The 22,131-nt window shown below is 42.8% G+C and overlaps 1 protein-coding gene across 4 annotated transcripts; it reads right to left on the minus strand.

Annotated features, from left to right (window-relative positions):
- Positions 1–538: 538 nt before the first annotated feature.
- Positions 539–20,730, minus strand: LOC111780024 (haloacid dehalogenase-like hydrolase family protein). Of its 4 annotated transcripts, XM_023660275.2 has the most exons (29): positions 20,571–20,730; positions 20,061–20,448; positions 18,308–18,408; positions 16,575–16,631; positions 16,385–16,479; positions 15,322–15,421; positions 13,742–13,800; positions 12,557–12,681; positions 12,157–12,295; positions 10,734–10,821; positions 10,575–10,659; positions 9,913–9,973; positions 9,744–9,819; positions 9,557–9,667; positions 8,358–8,453; positions 7,999–8,121; positions 7,667–7,864; positions 6,725–6,829; positions 6,579–6,643; positions 6,380–6,473; positions 6,093–6,250; positions 4,481–4,530; positions 4,278–4,399; positions 3,566–3,673; positions 2,891–2,983; positions 2,765–2,798; positions 1,198–1,445; positions 905–1,054; positions 539–827 (listed from the first exon to the last, which is right to left on the minus strand). In XM_023660275.2, the coding sequence occupies exons 2-29, from the start codon at positions 20,431–20,433 to the stop codon at positions 675–677; spliced, it is 3,267 nt and encodes a 1,088-aa protein (XP_023516043.2). In that variant the 5' UTR covers positions 20,434–20,448; positions 20,571–20,730; the 3' UTR covers positions 539–674. The 4 variants fall into 4 exon arrangements, with proteins under 4 accessions (XP_023516043.2, XP_086975651.1, XP_086975650.1 ...); XM_087119525.1 differs by lacking the exon at positions 7,667–7,864; XM_087119524.1 differs by lacking the exon at positions 3,566–3,673.
- Between the last annotated feature and the right edge of the window lie 1,401 nt (positions 20,731–22,131).

Raw genomic sequence — 22,131 nt, forward strand, 5'->3', positions numbered from 1 at the left:
CTTGGGGGATCGGTGTCCTCGCTGGCACACCGCTCGGTGTCTAGCTTTGATACTATTTGTAACATCCCAAGTCCACCACTAGCAAATATTGTCTTCTTTGGGGTTTTCTTTCTGAGCATTCCCTCAAGGTTTTAAAACACGTCTAATAGGGAGAGGTTTCCACCCCCTTACAAGGAATGCTTCGTTCCCCTCTCCAACCGATGTGGGATCTCACAATCCACCCCCCTTAGGGGCCCAACGTTCTTATTGGCACACCGCCCAATATCTGGCTCTAATACCATTTGTAACAGGTCAAGCTCACCACTAGTAGATATTATTTTCTTTGAACTTTCCCTTCTAAACTTCCCCTCAAGGTTTTAAAACGTGGCTAATAAGGAAAGGTTTCCACACCCTTATAACGAATGCTTCATTCCCCTCTCCAACCAATACAGAATCTCACATTTTCCTATCTCAAAATTCCAGAGGGTCGTAAAGGCTCGAGATGTTTGGGGAAATCCTCCAAACTACCGAGTTCAAAGTCTCTAGATGAACTATGATCTAGAAAAACCAAGTTTCTTCCTATCAATCAAATGTTTTTACTATGAAAATGTAACTTTCAATTGTCAACAGAAGATCACTCTATTCTTCCACACACACTCATTCAATGCTTATGTATTCATGAGTTGATGTGAATATTATAGTGGCAAGCTGCTTGTTGAAGCTTTCGGCTTCACTTCAAACGCGAGTGTAATTTCGGCCCGGCTCGGTTCGGATAGCTCCTCACGAAAGGGTACCTCAAACAACAACGATTTATATAGACACACCTCATCTTCCTTGCAATAGTAGACCTATAATCATAAATTAGATGAACTTCATAACCAGAATAACCAAGAGGCACATTCATAGACTCTCATGTAGGAAGTACCTTGCAACTTATTCTACCAAGTGAAGCTGCAGGAGACGATCTCCTAAAACGAAGGTTGGCGAATCCGTCTGGACTAAGATATCCATCCGACGGGTCAATAGACAATGCACTCTCGGGCTCGGTTTCGACGATAAACTTACTCCGAGCTTCCTGCAATTACAAGTATAAGGCATATGTTTTGGAACGAAGGCCACAAGGGGATCATTTCGTGTTATTAAATACGAGTGGCTATGCATGACATGAAGTAATCGATATCTACAAGTTCATCGTGTTCATGAGAGAGTAAAGTGGACCTTTGAGAAATGATATTCTTCTGGTAATGATATTTTCAGAGATAAGTTGCCCTCACGGAATGAGCCCCCATCAACGACGATCGTCTGAGTGTCGGATGAACGTTTACGAAGTCGTTTAAAAGATTTGGGTTTTGGATTTGGAGGTTGAACTCCCTTCAGCTCCAATGTTAAGAGTTGAGGCTGTTCTTGATTGTTGAGATCTAAGTATCTGATAACATTGTTGTTTGTATCAGAAATGAAAAGTCTTCCTGCATGGGCAGAAGAAATGACCTTTAAATGTAAGCTTTCGACCAAAATAGTTTCAAAAGAATGAATTAAAAATGTATTTTAATGACACGAACAAATTTCATTTCGAAGACCAAGAGGCAGTATATTTCCACGAAAGTGAGTGTACGAAGATAACGTTGTTAGAAGACTGAAAATGTAACGGCCCAAGCCCACCGCTAACAGATATTGTCCTCTTTGGGCTTCCCCTCGAGGTCTTTAAAACGTATCTACTAGAGAGAGGTTTTCACACCCTTAAAAAGAATGCTTCGTTCTCCTCCCCAATGATGTGGGATCTTACAATCCATCCCCGTTCGGAGCCCAGCATCCTTACTGACACTCGTTCCCTTCTCCAATCGATGTGGGACCCCTCAATCCACCTTCCTTCGGGGCCTAGTGTCCTTGCTGGCACACCGCCTCGTGTCAACCCCCATTCGGGGCTCAGCCTCCTCATTGGCACATGGCCCGGTGTTTGGCTCTGATACCATTTGTAACAGCCCAAACCCACCATTAGTAGATATTATCTGTTTGGGCTTTCCCTTTCGGGCTTCCCCTCAAGGTTTTTAAAACGCGTCTGTTAGAGAGTGATTTCTACACCTTTATAAAGAATGCTTCGTTCTCCTCCCCAACTGATATGAGATGTGATGTCCCACATTGGTAGGGGAGGAGAACAAACCACCATTTCTAAGAGTGTAGAAACCTTCCCCTAGCAGACGTGTTTGAAAGCCTTGAGGGGAAGCCTGAAAGGGAAAGCCCAAAGAGGACAATATCTACTAGCGGTGGATCTGTGCCGTTACAAATGGTATCAGAGCCAGACACCGAACGATGTGCCAGCCTTCTCGCTGTTCCCCGAAGGGGGGTAGACACGAGGCAGTGTGTCAGTAAGGATGCTAGGCCCCAAAAGGGGGTGGATTTGGGGGCGATCCCACATCGATTGGAGAAAGGAAAGAAAGCCAGTGAGGATGCTGGTCCCCGAAGGGGGGTGGATTGTGATGTCCCACATTGGTTGGGGAGGAGAACAAACCACCATTTATAAGGGTGTGGAAACCTTCCCCTAGCAGACGCGTTTTAAAACCTTGAGGGGAAGCCCGAAAGGTTAAAGCCCAAAGAGGACAATATCTGCTAGCGGTGGGCCTGGGTCGTTACAGAATTCATGCTTGATTCATAATAGATGTTCACACTCGGTAAATTTTAAAGTCATCTTAGAACGTTAGATGCCGTCACGATGCAACCAAGTTAAGTACACGAAAACATTAAACAACGTTATAGGACTATGTTGTATAAGAGTGAGCTGAGTAATCACCTTCAGCTTCAGTGATTCCAGATGGCTCTGAAAGCTACAAAACACAATTGTATAAGACACATTTTGCCTTAATTGCAAATGAAAATGGATACATTATAAGTATATAGGTGAAGGATAGTGGCTAACCTGAGCTGCTAGAGCTGTCCCATCCTTCAGACCAGCTTTCCCTGTTCCAGCTATTGTAGTTACCCTTTTACTGACTGGATCTAGCCTCTTGATCTGAAGTGATTAGGGATCAAAGAGAATTCGAGCGTTACAATCTTGATAACCGAGTAGAAATAGCAGAATTGTAAACCATATGGCAACGGGGTGACCAGTACGATGTTCCGAAATATACTTTAACGTCTCGAGGAAGTTTCTTAATGTCTTCTAAACCATATCGCAACAGGGTGACCGGTATGATGTTCCGAAAGATGCTTTAACCTCTCGAGGAAGTTTCTTAATGTCTTCTAAACCATATGGCAACAGGGCGACCGGTATGATGTTCCGAAATATACTTTAATACCTCGAGGAAGTTTCTTAACGTCTTCTACATAGGGCAACGAGTAAGTCGTTCTGAAATATACTTTAACCCCTCGAGTCAGTTTCTTAATGTCTTCTAAACAGGGCAACACGGTGACAGGGCAACCATATTGTAATGTCTACTAAACCATTTTACGTCGTTATATGAACACAAGCAGCGGACGGAATGAACAGTAACATTACAGAAGAACCAATCACAAACCTTAACCAATGATGCTACGATATTAATTTCAAACCGTAGACGTAAGAACTACTCTATTTTCAAGCACAATTAAGTACCTTATGATTATAGCTATCGGCTATATAGATTTGACCGTCTTTCGAACACAAGACGCCCAATGGATGTTGAAGTAGTACTTCAGATCCGACGCCATCTTGATCTCCAAACTGCAAGAATTAGAAAAGACAAGTGATATTGAATGTGATGTCCCACATTGGTTGGGGAGGAGAACAAATCACCCTTTATAAGGGTGTGGAAACATTCCCCTAGCAGACGTGTTTTAAAGCCTTGAGGGGAAGCCCGAAAGGGAAAGCCCAAAGAGGACAATATCTGCTAGCGGTGGATCTGGGTCGTTACAAATGGTATCAGAGCCAGTCACCGGACGATGTGCCGGCCTTCTTGCTGTTCCCCGAAGGGGGGTAGACACGAGGCGGTGTGCTAGTAAGGATGCTGGGCCCCAAAGGGGGGTGGATTTGGGGGCGGTCCCACATCGATTGGATAAAGGAACGAGTGCCAGCGAGGACGCTGGGCCCCGAAGGGGGGTGGATTGTGATGTCCCACATTGGTTGGGGAGGAGAACAAATCACCCTTTAGAAGGGTGTGAAAACCTTCCCCTAGCAGACGCGTTTTAAATCCTTGAGGCGAATCCCAAAAGGGAAAGCCCAAAGAGGACAATATCTGCTAGCGGTGGATCTGGGTCGTTACATTGATTTTGCTGCTACAAGTTATAACAAATGAGAGAAACTTCAAACATTAATAAAATGAAGTTACCTTAAATAAATTGTCTGAGAAAATCGGGTCACCGCCAGCTAACAATCTTGATCCACCTGTTTTTAAGTCAACGGCTCGAATCGAGCTACTCTCACTGTCAGCAATATATACCTCCGACGAATCTACAAGCCAAGCAATAACTGAAATTATATTTTTTTGTAATAGCGTCTTAAATCGGGTTGAATTCATGTAAGTTCAATTACCCGGAGATACGGAGAGTCCAGAGGGCTGAGCAAATGATGAACTTGAAGAACTATTTCAACGAGAACAAAGAAAATGATACCTTAGATTGAAGATTTGAGATACGAGATGAAGAATTCGAGAAACAAAATAAAATGTATGTGAGGTATCTAGTAATGTAGTGAACTCAGGAAAACGAGTTCAAAAGAAAACGTCCACAGTTCGTTCAAACGGATTCGTGGCTACTTGGCCTCACTACAAAGTAACCCGTTCACTAGATAAGCGTATTTTTGCAATCAAAGAACACAATCAAAATATTCATCCTATGTTTCCCTAAGAATATGGTCCTAGGGGTCTCAAAATATTAGTATTGAACGAACCAAGTGAAAATTTGGTCCATAGGGGGCTCGACGTGCCTTTCAGGCATGTGAAAATTTGTCTATGGTACAGTGTAAGATCTTAGGTCCGAGGACGTTGGGCCCTAAAGGTGAATGGATTGTAAGATCCCAGATCGGTTGGGGAGGAGAACGAAACATTCTTTATAAGGGTGTGGAAACTTCCCCCTAGCAGACGCGTTTTAAAAACCTTGAGGAGAAGCCCGAAAGAAAAATCCCAATGAGGACAATATCTACTAGCGGTGGGCTTGGGCTGTTACAAATGGTATCAAAGCCAGACATCGGGCGATGTGCCAGCGAGGACGCTGGGCCCCGAAGGGGGGTGAATTGTGAGATCCCACATTAATTGAGAGAGGAATGAGTGCAAGCGAGGACGCTGGGCCTCAAAGGTGGGGTGGATTGTAAGATCCCACATCGGTTAGGGAGGAGAACGAAGCATTCTTTATAAGGGAGGAGAACGAAGCATTCTTTATAAGGGTGTAGAAACCACCCCTAGCAGACGCGTTTTAAAAACCTCGAGGAGAAACCCGAAAGGGAAAGTCCAAAGAGGACAATATCTACTAGCGGTGGGTTTAGGCTATTACAAATGTTATTAGAGCCAGACACCGGGCAGTGTGCCAACGAGGACGCTGGCTGCAAGGGGGGTGGATTGTGAGACCCCACATCGATTAGAGAGAGGAACGAGTGCAAGCGAGGACGCTAGGCCTCAAAGGTGGGGTGGACTGTAAGATCCCACATCGGTTGGGGAGGAGAACGAAGCATTATTCATAAGAGTGTGAAAACCTCCACTTAGCAGACGCATTTTAAAAACCTTGAGGGAAAGCCCAGAAGGGAAAGTCCAAAGAGGACAATATCTACTAGCGGTGGGTTTAGGCTATTACAAATGTTATTAGAGCCAGACACCGGACAGTGTGTCAACGAGGACGCTGGCTGCGAGGGGGGTGGATTGTGAGACCCCACATCGATTAGAGAGATGAACGAGTGCAAGTGAGGACGCTGAGCCCCAAAAGTGGGGTGGACTGTAAGATCCCACATCGGTTGGGGAGGAGAACGAAGCATTCTTTATAAGCGTATGAGAACCTCCCCTTAGCAGACACATTTTAAAAACCTTGAGAGGAACCCCGAAAGAGAAAGCCCAAAGAGGACAATATCTGTTAATGGTAGGCTTGGACCGTTACATAAAGGACGGAGAATATGTGAAGAACAGTTCGAGAATTAAAAGCTTATGTTTCTCGATTACCTGGATCCATTAAGATTCCTTTCAAACCCATCACCACTAAATGATTTAGTTACTCCATTCAAAGTATCATGCACCCATATTTGGTGTTGTCCAGCCATGGCTATGTAGACCTTTTCACTAATGGGCTCAAAACAAACATCCCAAGGAGAGTTGAGAAGCTGAAAAATCAAATTTCATGATCAATTGTGAAGAACGTTCTATATTTCGTCGTCGGGAACCATATATTTTGACAAGCATTTTCGGATTCGAACAAACGGTTAATGTGAAGCTTGTTTCGAGAATCTTACCTGAGACGTTCCTTCTTTTCCCCCTTGATAATCAGACCCTTTAGTTCCATTTCCAGCGAGTGTACGCACCGTCTCTCGAACAAAATCGATCTCCCTAAATAACAATAAGTTTTAGAAAAGTTATTGGGAGAGTCGAGCAAAAAGGAATAAGACAATGAGACAGACAAAATGACCTCGACGTTCTGTCGTTAACCGTTACCTCAAAGCATGGTTCTCAGTATCAGCAACATATAGTAAGTTTTTCTTTGCATTATAAGCCAAGCCCTGGAGAATCCAGATGAGCATTATACAAACCGTCATAGGTACCATCAAAACATGTGTATCGATCGGTAACGTGATGCTTACCTGAGGACGATTAAAGGTGGCATCATCAAAGGTACCGTCACGTAAACCGTCCTCACCTGTGCTACCGATTTGTATAAGGAAATTCCCACTTAGATCAGTTACCACCTAATATCGAATATTAAAAACAGTCAATCCCCGTGTTTATATACGTTAAAACGAGTTTCAATACATCTACGCATCATTAATATGTATTAAAATAGAAATTCTAAGTGCAGCCAATACTGATGAAATTAAAAGTTCAAATAGAAGTAGTTCGAGTTAAGAAAAACGCCCCCCTGGATTACAACTTCACCAAAGATACGATGTATCCGTGCTCCATCTATTCGTCACCTGCTCATTCGTCGCTTAAAGTTGGAGAATTATCCTCACGGCATTTAATTGGCACCTTGTTTACCGGGCAACATGACCACGTTACTTGAACTTGTCCTTACTAGTCACCCTTTCAACAAGGAAAAAGAAATCCTTGGAGCTGCTTTATCGAAGCCTATCTTCGGCTTGAACGTTGTTAGATGATGAAAGTCCCACATCGGCAAATTTAGGGAATGATCATGGGTTTATAAACAAAGAATACTCTCTCCATTGGTATGAGGCTTTTTGAGGAAGCCCAAAGCAAAGCCATGAGAGCTTATGCTCAAAGTGGACAATATCATATCATTGTGGAGAGTCGTGTTCGTCTAACAAACGTAACCACCGTATCTTTGAAGAAAGTCTATTGCCTTTGACAATTATTTCGAACATTTAAGTTATAATAAGCCGAGATTTACGTCCCTCTTTAGTGAGACGATCCCAAATGATGCAGAAAAGCAATAGCCTTAGATAAAACATGTAACTCTAGCGACTCGAAACTATGAGGTGGCCGTACTAGGAATACTAGGTTCTCTATCTCACAGTGAGCGGAAAATAGTGATACGAAGAGCATCGAAAGTTAAGAAGAGAACGTACTATGCGATTATGATTACTGTCGGATATGAAGAGCCTGTTGTTAAGAACATCAATGGTCAGTTTCCCAGGAAATTTCAATGGAGATGTAATTAAACGGGGATCACTATCCTTCTCTAATCTCAAAGGAAGCGGTCGGCTGTCGAGGATCTTCTTCTCACTGTAAAACAGAAGAGCCGCCTCGACAAAATCATCAAGATCCTTCACGAAAAAACGTCCCTCGTTAATCTCATAAACGATGTTGGTTTCGAAACGTAATGACAATATTGATTTATAGCATATTTAGCGTTATACAAAAACTATTTAAAGACGATGCATGGAAGGTTTTTCGATACCTTTCTACGTCCTTCGCCTGAAATCTGTGCAAGAAGCTTTCCGTTCGGTCCCACAATAGCGAACGTTGGCCATGAATTAATTCCCAACTCCCGCCATAAAAACATGTCTCCATCGTTAACAACCTAGTACAAACGACTCGAAATTATGAATATTCATTAAAATTCTAGAGAAACATGAAAAGATACACAAAAAGATTGTCTCTTCAAAATTGTAAAATACTGCACTCTAATGTATCCTTAAACCGCGCTTATGTGAGATGAATGAGTAGCGAACCAATAAAACGACAGTTATGCATTTCCGAAACCATGGCCAAATCAAGAGAAGAATGAAACATTAACACATTGCGGATTAAGCTTACTGGATGAGTAATGCCGTAGCGTAAGACTGCGTTGCGGATAGCTTCCAAGTCTTTCTCGTTGTCGAACTTTGCCGAATGAACTCCAACCACTGCAAACTGTACAAAAATGAGAATGTCTAAGGATCTGATTTCGAAACCATAATCTTTAAACGGTCTCTTTAATGTATATCAGTTTGGTTCTTTTATATATATGCATAACCGTGCGTTGGAGCTTTTCTCTCGTACACCCAGAAGACCCCGCACCTACCCCGAGTCCCAGACCTATGAGACATCAAGGATTTTTTGTATTAAACTCACCTGAAGGTTCAAGCCGGTATGACCAAAAGAACCCAAGCCCTTAGCCAACGAGTCAAGTGACTCCTGTAACAACCCAAACCCAAACCCAAGCCCACCGCTAGCAGATATTGTTCTTTATGGGCTTTTCCTTTCAGGGTTCGCCTCAAGGTTTTAAAACGCATATTCTAGGGAGAGGTTTTCACACCCTTATAAAGAATGCTTCGTTCTCCTCCCCAACCAATGTGGGATCTCACAATCCACCCCCCTTCAAGGTCTAACATCCTTGCTGGCACATCACCTCGTGTTCACCTTAACCTCCTTGCTGGCACATTGCCCGGTGTCTGATTTTGATACACCATTTGTAACGGCCCAAGCCCACCGCTAGCAGATATTGTTCTCTTTGGACTTTCCCTTTCGGGCTTCCCCTCAAGGTTTTTAAAACATGTATGCTAGGGAGAGGTTTCCACACCCTTATAAAAAATGTTTCGTTCTTCTCCCCAACCGATGTGGGATCTCACAGTAAGCCTCCCTCCCCTCCCCTCCCCTCCCCTTCCCTTCTTGTACATTCTTTCTTTTGCAGCAACTTGGCCTAATACCTTGCTCGCTTAACGTGTCGTGGGACTAAATAGAAATAAGAGGAGAGCGATTTTTTCGCAAGCTGTTCGACTGATAACAATTCTACAATGTCCCAAGTTCAGTGAAAGGGAACTATGTATGAAATAGATGAAAGAATGATATACCGGTGGTTTCGTTATTACATAGTACGTTGTTTTACTTGAGCATTCCTCCAAATTCACAAATATAAATTCCGGTAAGTGAATTCTTTGCACCTAAAATATGTGCACGTGTCCGTACATCCACGCTCATCGCGGTGTATATCAATTTAATTCCAAATATATAATGATAACATACAAAGGGCTTACCGCCTTGTCGTTGTACTTCTTCTCCAAATACTCCAAGTCCGGCAAAACGTGCATGCAATTTATACAACAATAGGTCCAAAAATCGAGGAGAACAACTTTTCCTTTCAAATCCTACCAAAGATTGGAACGATTTTAACTAGCATATACATCAGTTAGAAATTTTCGTTCACATCGAAGCAACAATTACCTTACGGAACCTAAGGGGAGAACTATTTAGCCAATCGAGTTTTGATGGAAATTCTGGCACAACAGGAGCAGTTTCCCTTACACATGCACAAGAATTTACAAACTAAGTCAGTGTTGACTAATTTCATTATATGAATGAACTGAACATCGAAACTTCTAATGCAATTCACCTCGTTTCGATTTCTGATATATATTCGATGAATCGTTGGATTCTGTCACGTACAAGACCACCTATACCCAGTCAAAGGAGATAAGTTTCAACTTCGTTCCTCGTTCTGATGAATATCATGTCATAACAAGGACGTAAAACCACGAAATGAACAAAGGAGTCATATTATAAGACAGTAAAATCCCATAAGTATAAAAGTTGATGAACAGAAAAACAAGAGCGTTTTCGATAATAATTCCTCTCAATCTTCTCTTTCGAACACAACGCCCGTCTTCCAAGTTTTCCTACTTAAGAATGTACATGCTCTCTCTCTTCTAAGCAACTACAACTACTCGACTCTCTATTAAGCCATTCTTGTGTAAGTATAGAGAGCTCGGGGCCCGACACTTCATATCAGTGTCTCAGGTCCAAAATTTTCTATAATAATGATTTTTTTTTCCCATCAATGCCAATACCCTGCCTTTGGGCAACCGTCAGTCTATATGTTGCTTGTGAGCCGCCAAGTACCAATCTCGCAACAGTACTGGCACAAAAGGATCGGTTCTTTTCTTTCTAAGAGGTGGAATAGAACAACCCGCTCGAGAAATGGTATACCCGATCTTTCATGTAAATTTCTCCTAAATAAGTCTAACTTCCTATAAACAAAATTAAGAAGCATCATACCTGAGCTTGCATTATTTTGGAAAGAAGGTTGGTTAACTCCAAAGAACAAGTTCCAAATAGCTTTAGGAGATGTATACTGCATTGCCTGGGGAATTGTATGCATAAGTTAAGTAAGAGACTAAACCTTAGAAAGTTGGATCGTGTTGGTAAAAGATGCACCTTCCAGTTCGTAATGGTAAACACGAGACACGAAAGAGCAATGCCCAAGCTTCCGTATCTCACTATATCTCGCCTAGTACCCTGCAACCTGTCGACGATTCACTGAAGTATCAAACAAATTCTGGAAACATGTATATTTCTCAAGTACTTTGATAATAAACTAGTGCTGATGTAGTCACTCCATCAGAAATAAAAAAGGAAATGATATCGTCAACAGGGATATAACGATGAAGTATTCGGAGTTGCACATAGTTCTTACATGTAAAAACAAACAAAGACGAAAAGCCATGCAATGAAGGAGCAGAGGAAGAGGAAGAGACAAATGAAACAGAGACAGCAGAAACAAACAAAAGGCAACATGGTCGAAGACAATGGCGAATTTGAGTTGCAAGCGTTGAGGGGGAGAAGAATCAATCGATGAAACATTATGTCTAATCACATGCCACGACGAGGACGAAGACACTTTCTGTGATGTCCCACATTGGTTGGGGAGGAGAACAAACCACCATTTATAAGGGTGTGGAAACCTTCCCCTAGCAGACGCGTTTTAAAGCCTTGAGGGGAAGCCCGAAAGGGAAAGCCCAAAGAGGACAATATCTGCTAGCGGTGGATTTGAGCCGTTACAAATGGTATCAGAGCCAGACACTGGACAATGTGCCAGCCTTCTCGCTGTTCCCCGAAGGGGGGTAGACACGAGGCGGTGTGCCAGTAAGGACACTGGGCCCCGAAGGGGGGTGGATTGTGATGTCCACATTGGTTGGGGAGGAGAACAACCACCATTTATAAGGGTGTGGAAATCTTCCCCTAGCAGACGCGTTTTAAACCCTTGAGGGGAAGCCCGAAAGAGAAAGCCCAAAGAGGACAATATCTGCTAGCTATGGATCTGGGCCGTTCCACTTTCAAAGAGAAAGTTGTGCAATTCTTTTCGATCCATTATCTATGCGACTTGAACCAAAGTTTAGAGATCCCAAGCGAAGTCACGGGCATCACAAAGGAAGAAATGAACAACAAAACCTATGTTGTTGCATCCGACCCACAAGATGAGTCTTTTTCCCCAAACCCCACGTGACCCGACCCATAACTAGCTCCCTTCATTTTGGCCCCATGACACACACACCTTGATCCATAGCCGAAATAAATAGTATTGTTCTTTTATATATACATAACATACCCCCAACATGTTGTGTCCTAATTGTTTAGAAATTGTCATGTCGCCATGTTCATGTCGTGTTGGTGTCTGTACTTTCATACATGCATAACGTGTCCCCAACAGGTTGTGTCCTACTAGTTTAGAAATTGCTATGTCGCCATGTTCGTGTTGTGTTCGTGTATTTACCTCAAGGCAGTTTCTTTAAATGGAAATAGAGGTATACAGCATTTCAATACGAACCATAGATGATGAAAAAGTTCTATTGACCTCTACCTTCCGATCGACAACGAACCATCATTGACGGCCTCCGAGTCCTGTACAACAGCAGCAGCAGCATCGATGCCTGAGGTATCTTTTCGTGGGGAAATTTGTTCAGAGGTTTGAAGAAATTGAGATCCCTGTATCTTCTCATCTGCAATGATATGGGCCAAATACTAACTCAAACTATTAGACAGAAACAATTTAATTACACAAACAAACACTATCCAAGAACAAAGCCAATCAGATAATGTAAAAAGAAATTTATTCAAAAGTGTTCTTCTCATACATACTTCTGATCAAAGAAAAAGGAATTGCTGTTATAATTCATGTAACACGGCACAGATATAGCTCGACGGTTCAACATTAATGGTGGTACAAAATGACATCACAATGTATTCTCATGGCTACATACTAGAGGTATCAGAACCACCAGAGAGAATATCATGAATTGTGATATTTCCTATATCATTTCGAATAAGCGATGGACCGGCAGTCTTTAGAGTTTCGTCTGATAATGTAGTTTTAACAGCAATGCATCTGCAAGCAATATAAAACACCATTTAACAAAAAACACATCTTTCTTGCAAGAGTTCATATATTTATTAGCGTTTACATAGAAAGAGAGAAGTAAATCGAACAATGACGGACAACGATACTAAGGAAGTAGTGAAGTCTAGTGTTGATAGATCAAACCGGACTTATCACCCATCACATGACTTGTTCTGTAACGGCCCAGATTCACCGCTAGCAGATATTATCCTCTTTGGGCTTTCCCTTTTGAGCTTCCCCTCAAGGCTTTAAAACGCGTCTACTAGGGGAAGGTTTCCACACTCTTATGAATGGTGGTTTGTTCTCCTCCTCAACCAATGTGGGACATCACAATCCACCCCCCTTCGGGGCCCAGCGTCCTCGCTGGCACTCTTTCCTTCCTTCAATTGATGTGGGACCGCCCCCAAATCCACCCCCCTTTGGGGCCCAGCGTCCTTAGTCTATCCCCCTTCGGGGAACAGCGAGAAGGCTGGCACATCGTCCAGTGTCTAGCTCTGATATCATTTGTAACAGCCCAGATCCACCGCTAGTAGATATTGTCCTCTTTGGGCTTTCCCTTTCGGGCTTCCCCTCAAGGCTTTAAAACGTGTCTGCTAGGGGAAGGTTTCCACACCTTTATAAATGGTGGTTTGTTCTCCTCCCCAACCAATGTGGGACATCACAATCCACTTCCCTTCGGGGCCCAGCGTCCTCGTTGGCACTCTTTCCTTCCTCCAATCGATGTGGGACCGCCCCCAAATCCACCTCCCTTTGGGGCCCGGCGTCCTTACTGGCACACCACCTCGTGTCTACCCCCCTTCGGGGAACAGCGAGAAGGCTGACACATCGTCCAGTGTCTGGCTCTGATACCATTTGTAACGGCCCAGATCCACCGCTAGCAGATATTGTCCTCTTTGGGCTTTCCCTTTCGGGCTTTCCCTCAAGGCTTTAAAACGCGTCTGCTAGGGGAAGGTTTCCACACCCTTATAAATAATGGTTTGTTCTCCTCCCCAACTAATGTGGGACATCACACGTTCTAATAGAGAGAGAAGGTGAAAACTTTCAGTACCTCATTTTTGCAGCTTGGGCAGCTTGCACTCCAGCTAGTGCATCTTCGATGACAATGCACTGAGAAAATATCGAAAATAGTTATAACAGCACAATAGCCTTTAGAATCCAGAAAACAGAGATCGAACGACGTATATTAGATCAGATGATACATAGAAAATGATTTCAAGATTATATATTTATTATTTACATATTCAAATAATTGACCTGGATAGATCTTTTACCAAAATGAATAAAATAGATAGACAATAGAGACTACAGAAATAAAACAAACAAAGAGAATGAAGACGAGAACTTTATCGTCAAGGCAAAGGCCACGTTATTAAGATGTTCTGCAAGAGACTACCTACGGAAAGCAATCTTTTAAAGATAAGCGAATGGATTAGTTTAACTGTAACGGCCCAAGTCCACCGCTAGCAGATATTGTCCTTTTTGCGCTTTCCCTTTCAGGCTTCCCCTCAAGGTTTTTAAAACGTGTCTGCTAGGGAGAGGTTTTCACACCCTTATAAAGAATGCTTCGTTCTCCTCTCAAACCGATGTGGGATCTCAAAATCCACCCCCTTCAGGGCCCAACGTCCTTGATGGCACTCGTTCCCTTCTCCAATCAATGTGAGGCCCCCCAATCCACCTCCCTTCGGGGTCCAACGTCCTTGCTAGCACACCGCCTAGTATCCAACCCCCCTTCGGGGCACAGTCTTTGTGATGTCCCACATTGGTTGGGGAGGAGAATAAACCACCATTTATAAGGGTGTGAAAACCTTCCCCTAGCAGACGCGTTTTAAAGCCTTGAGGGGAAGCCCGAAAGGGAAAGCCCAAAGAGGACAATATCTGCTAGCGGTTGGCCTGGGTTGTTACAAATGGTATCAGAGCCAGACTTCGGACGATGCGTCAACCTTCTCACGGTTCCTCGAAGGGGGGTAGACACGAGGCGGTGTGCCAGTAAGGACGTTGGGCCCTAAAGGGGGGTGGATTTGGGGGCGGTCCCACATTGATTGGAGGAAGGAACGAGTGCCAGCGAGGATGCTGGGCCCCAAAGGGGGGTGGATTGTGATGTCCCACATTGGTTAGGGAGGAGAACAAACTACCATTTATAAGGGTGTGGAAACCTTTCTCTAGCAGACGCGTTTTAAAGCCTTGAGGGGAAGCCTGAAAGGAAAAACCCAAAGAGGACAATATCTACTAGCGGTGGGCCTGGGTTGTTACAGTCTTCTTGTTGGCAGATCACTCAGTGTCTAGCTCGTCCACCGCTAGTAGATATTGTCCTCTTTGGGCTTTCCCTTTCGGTCTTCTCATCTAGGTTTTTAAAACTCGTCTGCTAGGAAGAGGTTTCCACACCCATATAAAGAATGCTTCGTTCTCTCCCCAACCGACGTGTGATCTCACATTAACGTTGGCATACAAGAAATAAAACAAAGTGATATAATGAACATCCTGCACGCCTAGGAACATTCTACAAGCAATGTACAGCAAGTCCTTAATGCCAAAAAGAAGAAAGAAATGAAACTGATGGCTTTACACATCGGAGCCGTGGAAAGAAGAACGAGAGAAGGGCACGGGCCGAGAGTTAGCCAATCATTGTACCTCATCCGTTGGTACATTTAGCAACTTCGATGCAGCTATGAATATGTCAGGTGCAGGTTTCAGATTCTCAAAAGCATCAGCTGATACTATGGCATCAAACCTATAAAAGAAGCATAAATTCATAATTAAAAATCTTAAACAAGTCATAGAGAAAAATTATATTGAAAATTTTACTCTAAAAACATGAGAAAGTCATGAGCCAAAATATTTTCAGCTAGTTTCCAGATTATTCTCTTTATGAAGACATTTACTGTTTAATATTCGAGAAGAATGCCATTACGTATATTATGCTTTAAATTTTTCTTCGAAACGATATTTGGTCTTAACGAGACGAGAATTCCTTTCTAGCAAAAAATCTAAACCATGTTTCACCTATGAACTATGAATTGATTGCAACTATCTAATTGAATCATCATAGCACTTCAATTTACTGAGTATGAAACCATTCTGTAACGGCTCAAGTCCACTGCTAGCAAATATTGTCCTCTTTGAGTTTTCCCTTTCGGGCTTCCCCTCAAGGTTTTTAAAACGTGTCTGCTAGGGAAAAGTTTCCACACCCTTATAAAGGGTGTTTCGTTCTCCTCCCCAACCAATGTGGGATCTTACAATCCACCCCATTACAGGGCCCAACATCCTCGCTGACACTCGTTCCATTCTCCAATCGATGTGGGACCCTTGCAATCCACCCCTCTTTGGGGCCCAATGTCCTTACTGGCACACCGCCTCGTGTCCATCCCCCTTCGAGACTCAGCCTCATTTCTGGCACATTGCCCAGTGTTTGGCTCTGATACCATTTGTAACGGCCTAAGTCCACCACTAACAGATATTGTCCTCTTTGGGCTTTCCCTTTCGGGCTTCCCCTCAAGGTTTTTAAAACACATCTGCTAGGGAAAGATTTCCACATCCTTATAAAGGGTGTTTCGTTCTCCTCCCCAACCAATGTGGGATCTTACACATTCTATTTTAACTTTGTAGCTAGATACGAGTAATCAGAAAGTTACATTCTTAAGAAATATTAAATTAGACCCCGAGACTCTTAAGTGTAACATATAATCGAACTTACATCGACAGCGGTAACCCTGCAGCAGCTAAATTTGCATCAACCTTGATACGATCAGCACTCGATGCAACAGCAACTTTAAGGCCCTTGCTTTTACACTAATAATGATAGTCAAACTCAAATAGTAAGTTTCATGATGATGATCGTCATCAGAATAATGAGTATAAGCAGCTTGCATTCCACAAGAACACACCTGAGTAATGAGCTCCAGTGCACCAGGAAAGCCTATTCCAGAATTGGGCTTTGCATACTATTATGCCAAAATCATCAATTACAGTTCGAAGTTAGCAAACGATACAGCAATGATTTTACTGAATTTTCAGACGAACGAAATAGGCTAAATATAATTTTTTCGAATTTAATCCATATTATTCAGAAAGCTTCAAATTAGTCCCTTGTGAGTATAACATTTTTCAATTATAGTGTTTCTGTAGGCGGATGTTACATGTGACTTGTGATAAACTAACACACCATGATACTTAGTACGTTACTGAAATTTGGAGAAAGAATTAAGCTATGTAATAGGAAAAAGTACGAATTTTCTTACAATTTTGGAGAAATTCGGGGACTTATTCTATGAGAACTGGGGAGGAGAACGAAACATTCTTTATAAGGGTGTGGAAACCTCTCCCTAGCAAACGCGTTCTAAAAACCTTGAGGGGAAGCCTGAAAGGGAAAACCCAAAGAAGGCAATATCTGCTAGCGGTGGACTTGGGCCGTTACAAATGGTGTCAGAGCTAGACACTGGGTGAGTGCCAATGAGAAGACTGAGCCCCGAAGGGGGTGGACATGAGGCAGTGTGCTAGCAAGAACGTTGGGCCCCAAAGGGGGGTGGATTGGTGGATCTCACGTCGATTGGAGAAGGGAACAAGTGCCAGCGAGGATGCTAGGCCCCGAAGGGGGGTGGATTGTGAGATTCCACATCGGTTGGGGAGGAGAATGAAGCATTCTTTATAAGGGTATGGAAACCTCTCCCTAGCAAACACGTTTTAAAAATCTTGAAGGGAAGCCTGAAAGGGAAACCCCAAAGAGGACAATATCTGCTAGCGGTGGACTTGGGCCGTTACAAATGGTATTAGAGCTAGACACTGGGTGAGTGCCAACGAGAAGACTTAGCATCGAAGGGGGTGGACACAAGGCAATGTGCCAGCAAGAACGCTTGGTAGATCCCACATCGATAGGAGTAGGGAACAAGTGCCAGCGAAGACGCTAGGCCCCGAAGGGAGGTGGATTGTGAGATCCCACATCGATTGGAGAGGAGAACGAAACATTCTTTATAAGGGCGTGGAAACCTCTCTCTAGCAGACGTGTTTTAAAAACCTTGAGAGGAAGCCCGAAAGGGAAAACCCAAAGAAGACAATATCCGCTAGCGGTGGACTTAGGTCGTTACAAATGGTATCAAAGCTAGACACTGGGTGAGTGCCAACGAGAAGACTTAGCCCCGAAGGAGGTGGACACGAGGGAATGTGCCAAGAAGAACGCTTGGTGGATCCCACATCGATAGGAGTAGGGAACAAGTGCCAGCGAGGACGCTGGTCCCGAAGGGGGGTGGATTGTGAGATCCCACATCGATTGGGGAGGAGAACGAAGCATTCTTTATAAGGGCGTGGAAACCTCTCTCTAGCAGACATGTTTTAAAAACCTTGAGAGGAAGTCCGAAAGGGAAAACCCAAAGAGAACAATATCTGCTAGCGGTGGGCTAGGGCTGTTACATATTCCTCTTCTAAAGTTTCGTTAGTATACTAAGTATAATTTCGTGTAAGTTTTAATCATCATTTACAATTAACCTCCACTAACACAAGTGGTACAATTGAAAAATGTTCATACATAAAGAATTGAACGAAAACATTTGAAACGATAAGGATTAAACAAGAAAAACACATACTTAGCCAATAAAATAAAGGGAATATGTTGCAAACTGATTACCTTCTCTAGATATATCTCAAAAAACCTCTTTTTTGCTGCCTCAGGACTAAATCCTGCTACCCCTTTCACTGATGCAACACCTCCTAAGAAGTTCGCTTCACCTGGTATAATGAAGTGGAAATTCAAACGTTAATATTAATTATCAGTATCATGTAGCTACCACATGTATCATATGCAATTCATTAGATGAGGTTGAATGTTATGTATTGGATAAGAAAAAATTGAAAGAGAGGCAGCCATTACCAATGTAACGACCCAAAATTTTCTACTTAATTTAAGGTCACTACTGTATACATATCCTAAACATTGGATGCAGAAGACTTCATTTAAATTCCATAAAACATATCCTTTATCTTAAAACACAGCCATGGACTTACGTGTTTCGAAAACATCTTTAAAACGACACAACTCGAGACCATGGCACATGCATAGGCTAGAATAGGATGTTTTTAACTTAAACTGAAATTTAAATGAAGTCTTCCGCATCCAATGTTTAGGATATGTATACAGTAGCGACCTTAAATTAAGTAGAAAATTTCGGGTCGTTACAGCCGAGCCATGGTGATGGCAGCTAAGTATTACATGATTCAACCTCCCCATGCCAAAATAACAAAACAATAGGATTTAAGTAATCTTACATCCTCACATCATATGCTACTCGTATAATCGAATAACAATGACAAACTTAGCATAGCAATTTTCATACTTCAGCTCTCGATTAAAATAAGTATTACTAGTAATCATTATCCCACCGATAGCAGATTGTCCTCTTTGAGCTATTACAAATTGTATCAGAGCCAGACACCGGGCGATGTGCCAGCAAGAAGACAGAGCCCCGAATGGGGTGAATACAAGGCGGTGTGCCAGTAAAGACGCTGGGCCCCGAAGGGGTTGGATTGGGGGGTTCCACATCAATTGGAGAAGGGTGTGGAAACCTCTCCCTAGCCGTATAAGGGTGTGGAAACCTCTCCCTCGTCGAACGAAACATCCTTTATAAGGGTGTGGAAACCCCTCCATAGGAGAACGAAGCACCCTTTATAATGGTTTGGAAACCTTTATAAGGGTGTGAAAATCTCTCCCTAGCAGAACGAGACACCTCTATAACGGTGTGGAAATCTCTCCGAGCAGAGCGAAACACCCTTTATAATGGTTTGAAAACCTCTATAAGGGCGTGGAAACCTCTCCCTATCAGAACAAAACACCCTTTACAGGGGTGTGGAAACCTCTCCCTAGCACAACGAAACACCCTTTACAGGGATGTGGAAACCTCTCCCTAGCACAACGAAACACCCTTTACAATGGTGTGGAAACATCTCCCTATCAGAACGAAACACCCTTTATAAAAGTGTGGAAACCTCTCCCTAGCACAACGAAACACCCTTTACAGGGATGTGGAAACCTCTCCCTAGCAGAACAAAACACCCTTGTGTGGAAACCTCTCCCTAGCACAACAAAACACCCTTGTGTGGAAACCTCTCCCTAGCACAACAAAACACCCTTGTGTGGAAACCTCTCCCTAGCACAACGAAACACCCTTTATAGGGTGTGGAAACCTCTCCCTAGCACAACGAAACACCCTTGTAAACCTCTCCCTAGCACAACGAAACACCCTTGTAAACCTCTCCCTAGCTCGAAGGGGAAAATCCAAAGAGAACAATATCTGCTAGCGGTAGACTAAGCTATCATCAACCAAGTAAGCTTTGATGAGCAAAAGAAAAAAAAAAAAAAAAAAAGCCAGTTCATCTTCAATTACCAGTTCCCATGAATGGCACAAAGTCTTCAGGGGTGACTTCAACACCCAACTCACTAAAAACATCGACGCCAGCCCTTCGAGATAGGTCCTCACTATTACATAAAACTCCATCCATATCAAACAACACAGCCGAAACCTTCCCCCACTCGCTCTTATAAGCACTCTCCTTAGCACTGGTCTCCTCCACCTTCGCACTAGCTTTAACCATCATTTTTTGCTTAAACACGAAGCGTTTCGACCTCCATTCGAGATCATAGCAAGGAACTGATGTGGGTCTTGTTCCTCTCAGCTTACTTGAGAAGAAGCATAATCTAGCAGAAGAAGCAAGCGGAGGAGAAGGGGAAAGATACTTCAAAGCAATGGAGCTTTCCATGGTACTGTTCCTCGCCTGTGAGTGACAGAGAGGGGAGAATCATTCAAAACACCATTGAATTTCCTTATAATGAATTGCTTTTAATCACGATATTCCAAATGAAAACGTTGAAATTTGAGATTGAACAGAATGAATACCTTGAAAGCGAAGCCTAAATTGCTGAAATCTTCAGAAATCTACTGGTTTGAAGGGAGATGGGAGGTGTGAGGTGGAGATTGAGTTCATATTTTGATTCTTTTTCCTCCGCTGATGAAGAAAATGGAGCCAAAATCAATGTACGCCGTTGGGAAGCTCGTTGGTGATCAAATGCAACAATTTGGAAACTTTTGGATGGACAAAACAATTGGGCCGGGATGGATAACTCAAACAATTGGGCCGAGTGTTTTTCGTAACTTTTCAAAATAAGGCTAGGTTATCTTTTACTACACTCAACCCCATAATCTAACTCGACCAAACCGAATTATAAAGGTTGGGTTGGGTTAGATTGATTCTCAGATTTGGATTGAGTTCATTTTTCTAAACCCAACTAAGTTTGGATTGTGTTCGGATTCCAAAATAATTGTTACGGTCAACCCAACCTGAGTTATAATTAGGTTGGCTTGATTCTCGGATTTAGGTGGGGTTCATTTTTTTGAACCAATCAGGTTTGGATTGTGTTCGGGTTCTAGAAAAAATTGATGGGGTCAACTCGACCCAACCTAAATTATATGGATTGGGTTGGGTTGGATTGATTCTCAGATTTGGGTTGGGTCCTTTTTTTTTTAACCCAACCAGGTTTGGATTATGTTCGGGTTCTAAAAAAATTGATGGGGTCAACCCGACCCAACCTGAGTTATAAAGGTTGGGTTGGGTTGGATTGATTCTTGGATTTGGGTTGGGTTTATTTTTTTGAAACCAACCCGGCTTGGATTGTGTTTGGGTTCCAGAAAAAATTGATGGGGCCAATCCGACCCAACTTGAATTATAAGGGTTGGGTTGGGTTGGATTGATTCTCGGATTTGAGTTAAGTTTATTTTTTTGAACCCAACTAGGTTTGGATTGTGTTTGGGTTCCAAAAAAAATTGATGGGGTCAACCTGACCCAACCTGAATTATAAGGGTTGGGTTGGGTTGGATTGATTCTCGGATTTGGATTGGGTTTTTTTTTTTTTTAACCCAACCAGGTTTAGATTGTGTTCGGGTTCCAAAAAAATTGATGGGGTCAACTCGACCCAACCTGAATTATAAGGGTTGGGTTGGGTTGGATTGATTCTCGGATTTTGATTGGGTTTATTTTTTTTGAACCCAACCAGGTTTGGATTGTGTTCGGGTTCCAAAAAAATTGATGGAGTCAACCCGACCCAACCTGAATTATAAGGATTGGGTTGGGTTGGGTTGAATTGATTCTCGGATTTGGGTTGGGTTTGTTTTTTTCAACCGAATCAAGTTTGGATTGTGTTCCGGTTACAAAAGAAATTGATGGGTCAACCCGACCCAACCGAAAACATTAAAAGAAATTTATAGCCCACAAAAAAAAAAAAAAAAAAAATTCAATTTGAAGCAACCAAGCCAAATCTATTGGCAGCTGCAGTGCTTTCTCTCTCTCTACTTGAAGTGTATAGCTACAGTAGTTATGACGGCGACGGCTTCTGGAATACCACAATAACTAGAAAGTTCAAACTACAGACTCATTGTTTTTTTTTTTGGTCAGTTGTCGTCG

Source organism: Cucurbita pepo, chromosome 18 (assembly GCF_057944985.1).
Source record: "Cucurbita pepo subsp. pepo isolate OVF chromosome 18, ASM5794498v1, whole genome shotgun sequence".
In the NCBI taxonomy this organism is placed as follows: domain Eukaryota; kingdom Viridiplantae; phylum Streptophyta; class Magnoliopsida; order Cucurbitales; family Cucurbitaceae; genus Cucurbita; species Cucurbita pepo.

Excerpts from the sequence above, each read along its gene's own strand:
- LOC111780024 (XM_023660275.2), bottom strand. The coding sequence starts at position 20,433 with ATGGAAAGCTCCATTGCTTTGAAGTATCTTTCCCCTTCTCCTCCGCTT. Across the intron at positions 6,830-7,666 it reads ACAGTAATCATAATCGCATA|GTGGTAACTGATCTAAGTGG; the intron begins GTACGTTCTCTT and ends ATTCGATATTAG. Across the intron at positions 2,984-3,565 it reads CCGATAGCTATAATCATAAG|ATCAAGAGGCTAGATCCAGT; the intron begins GTACTTAATTGT and ends TAATCACTTCAG.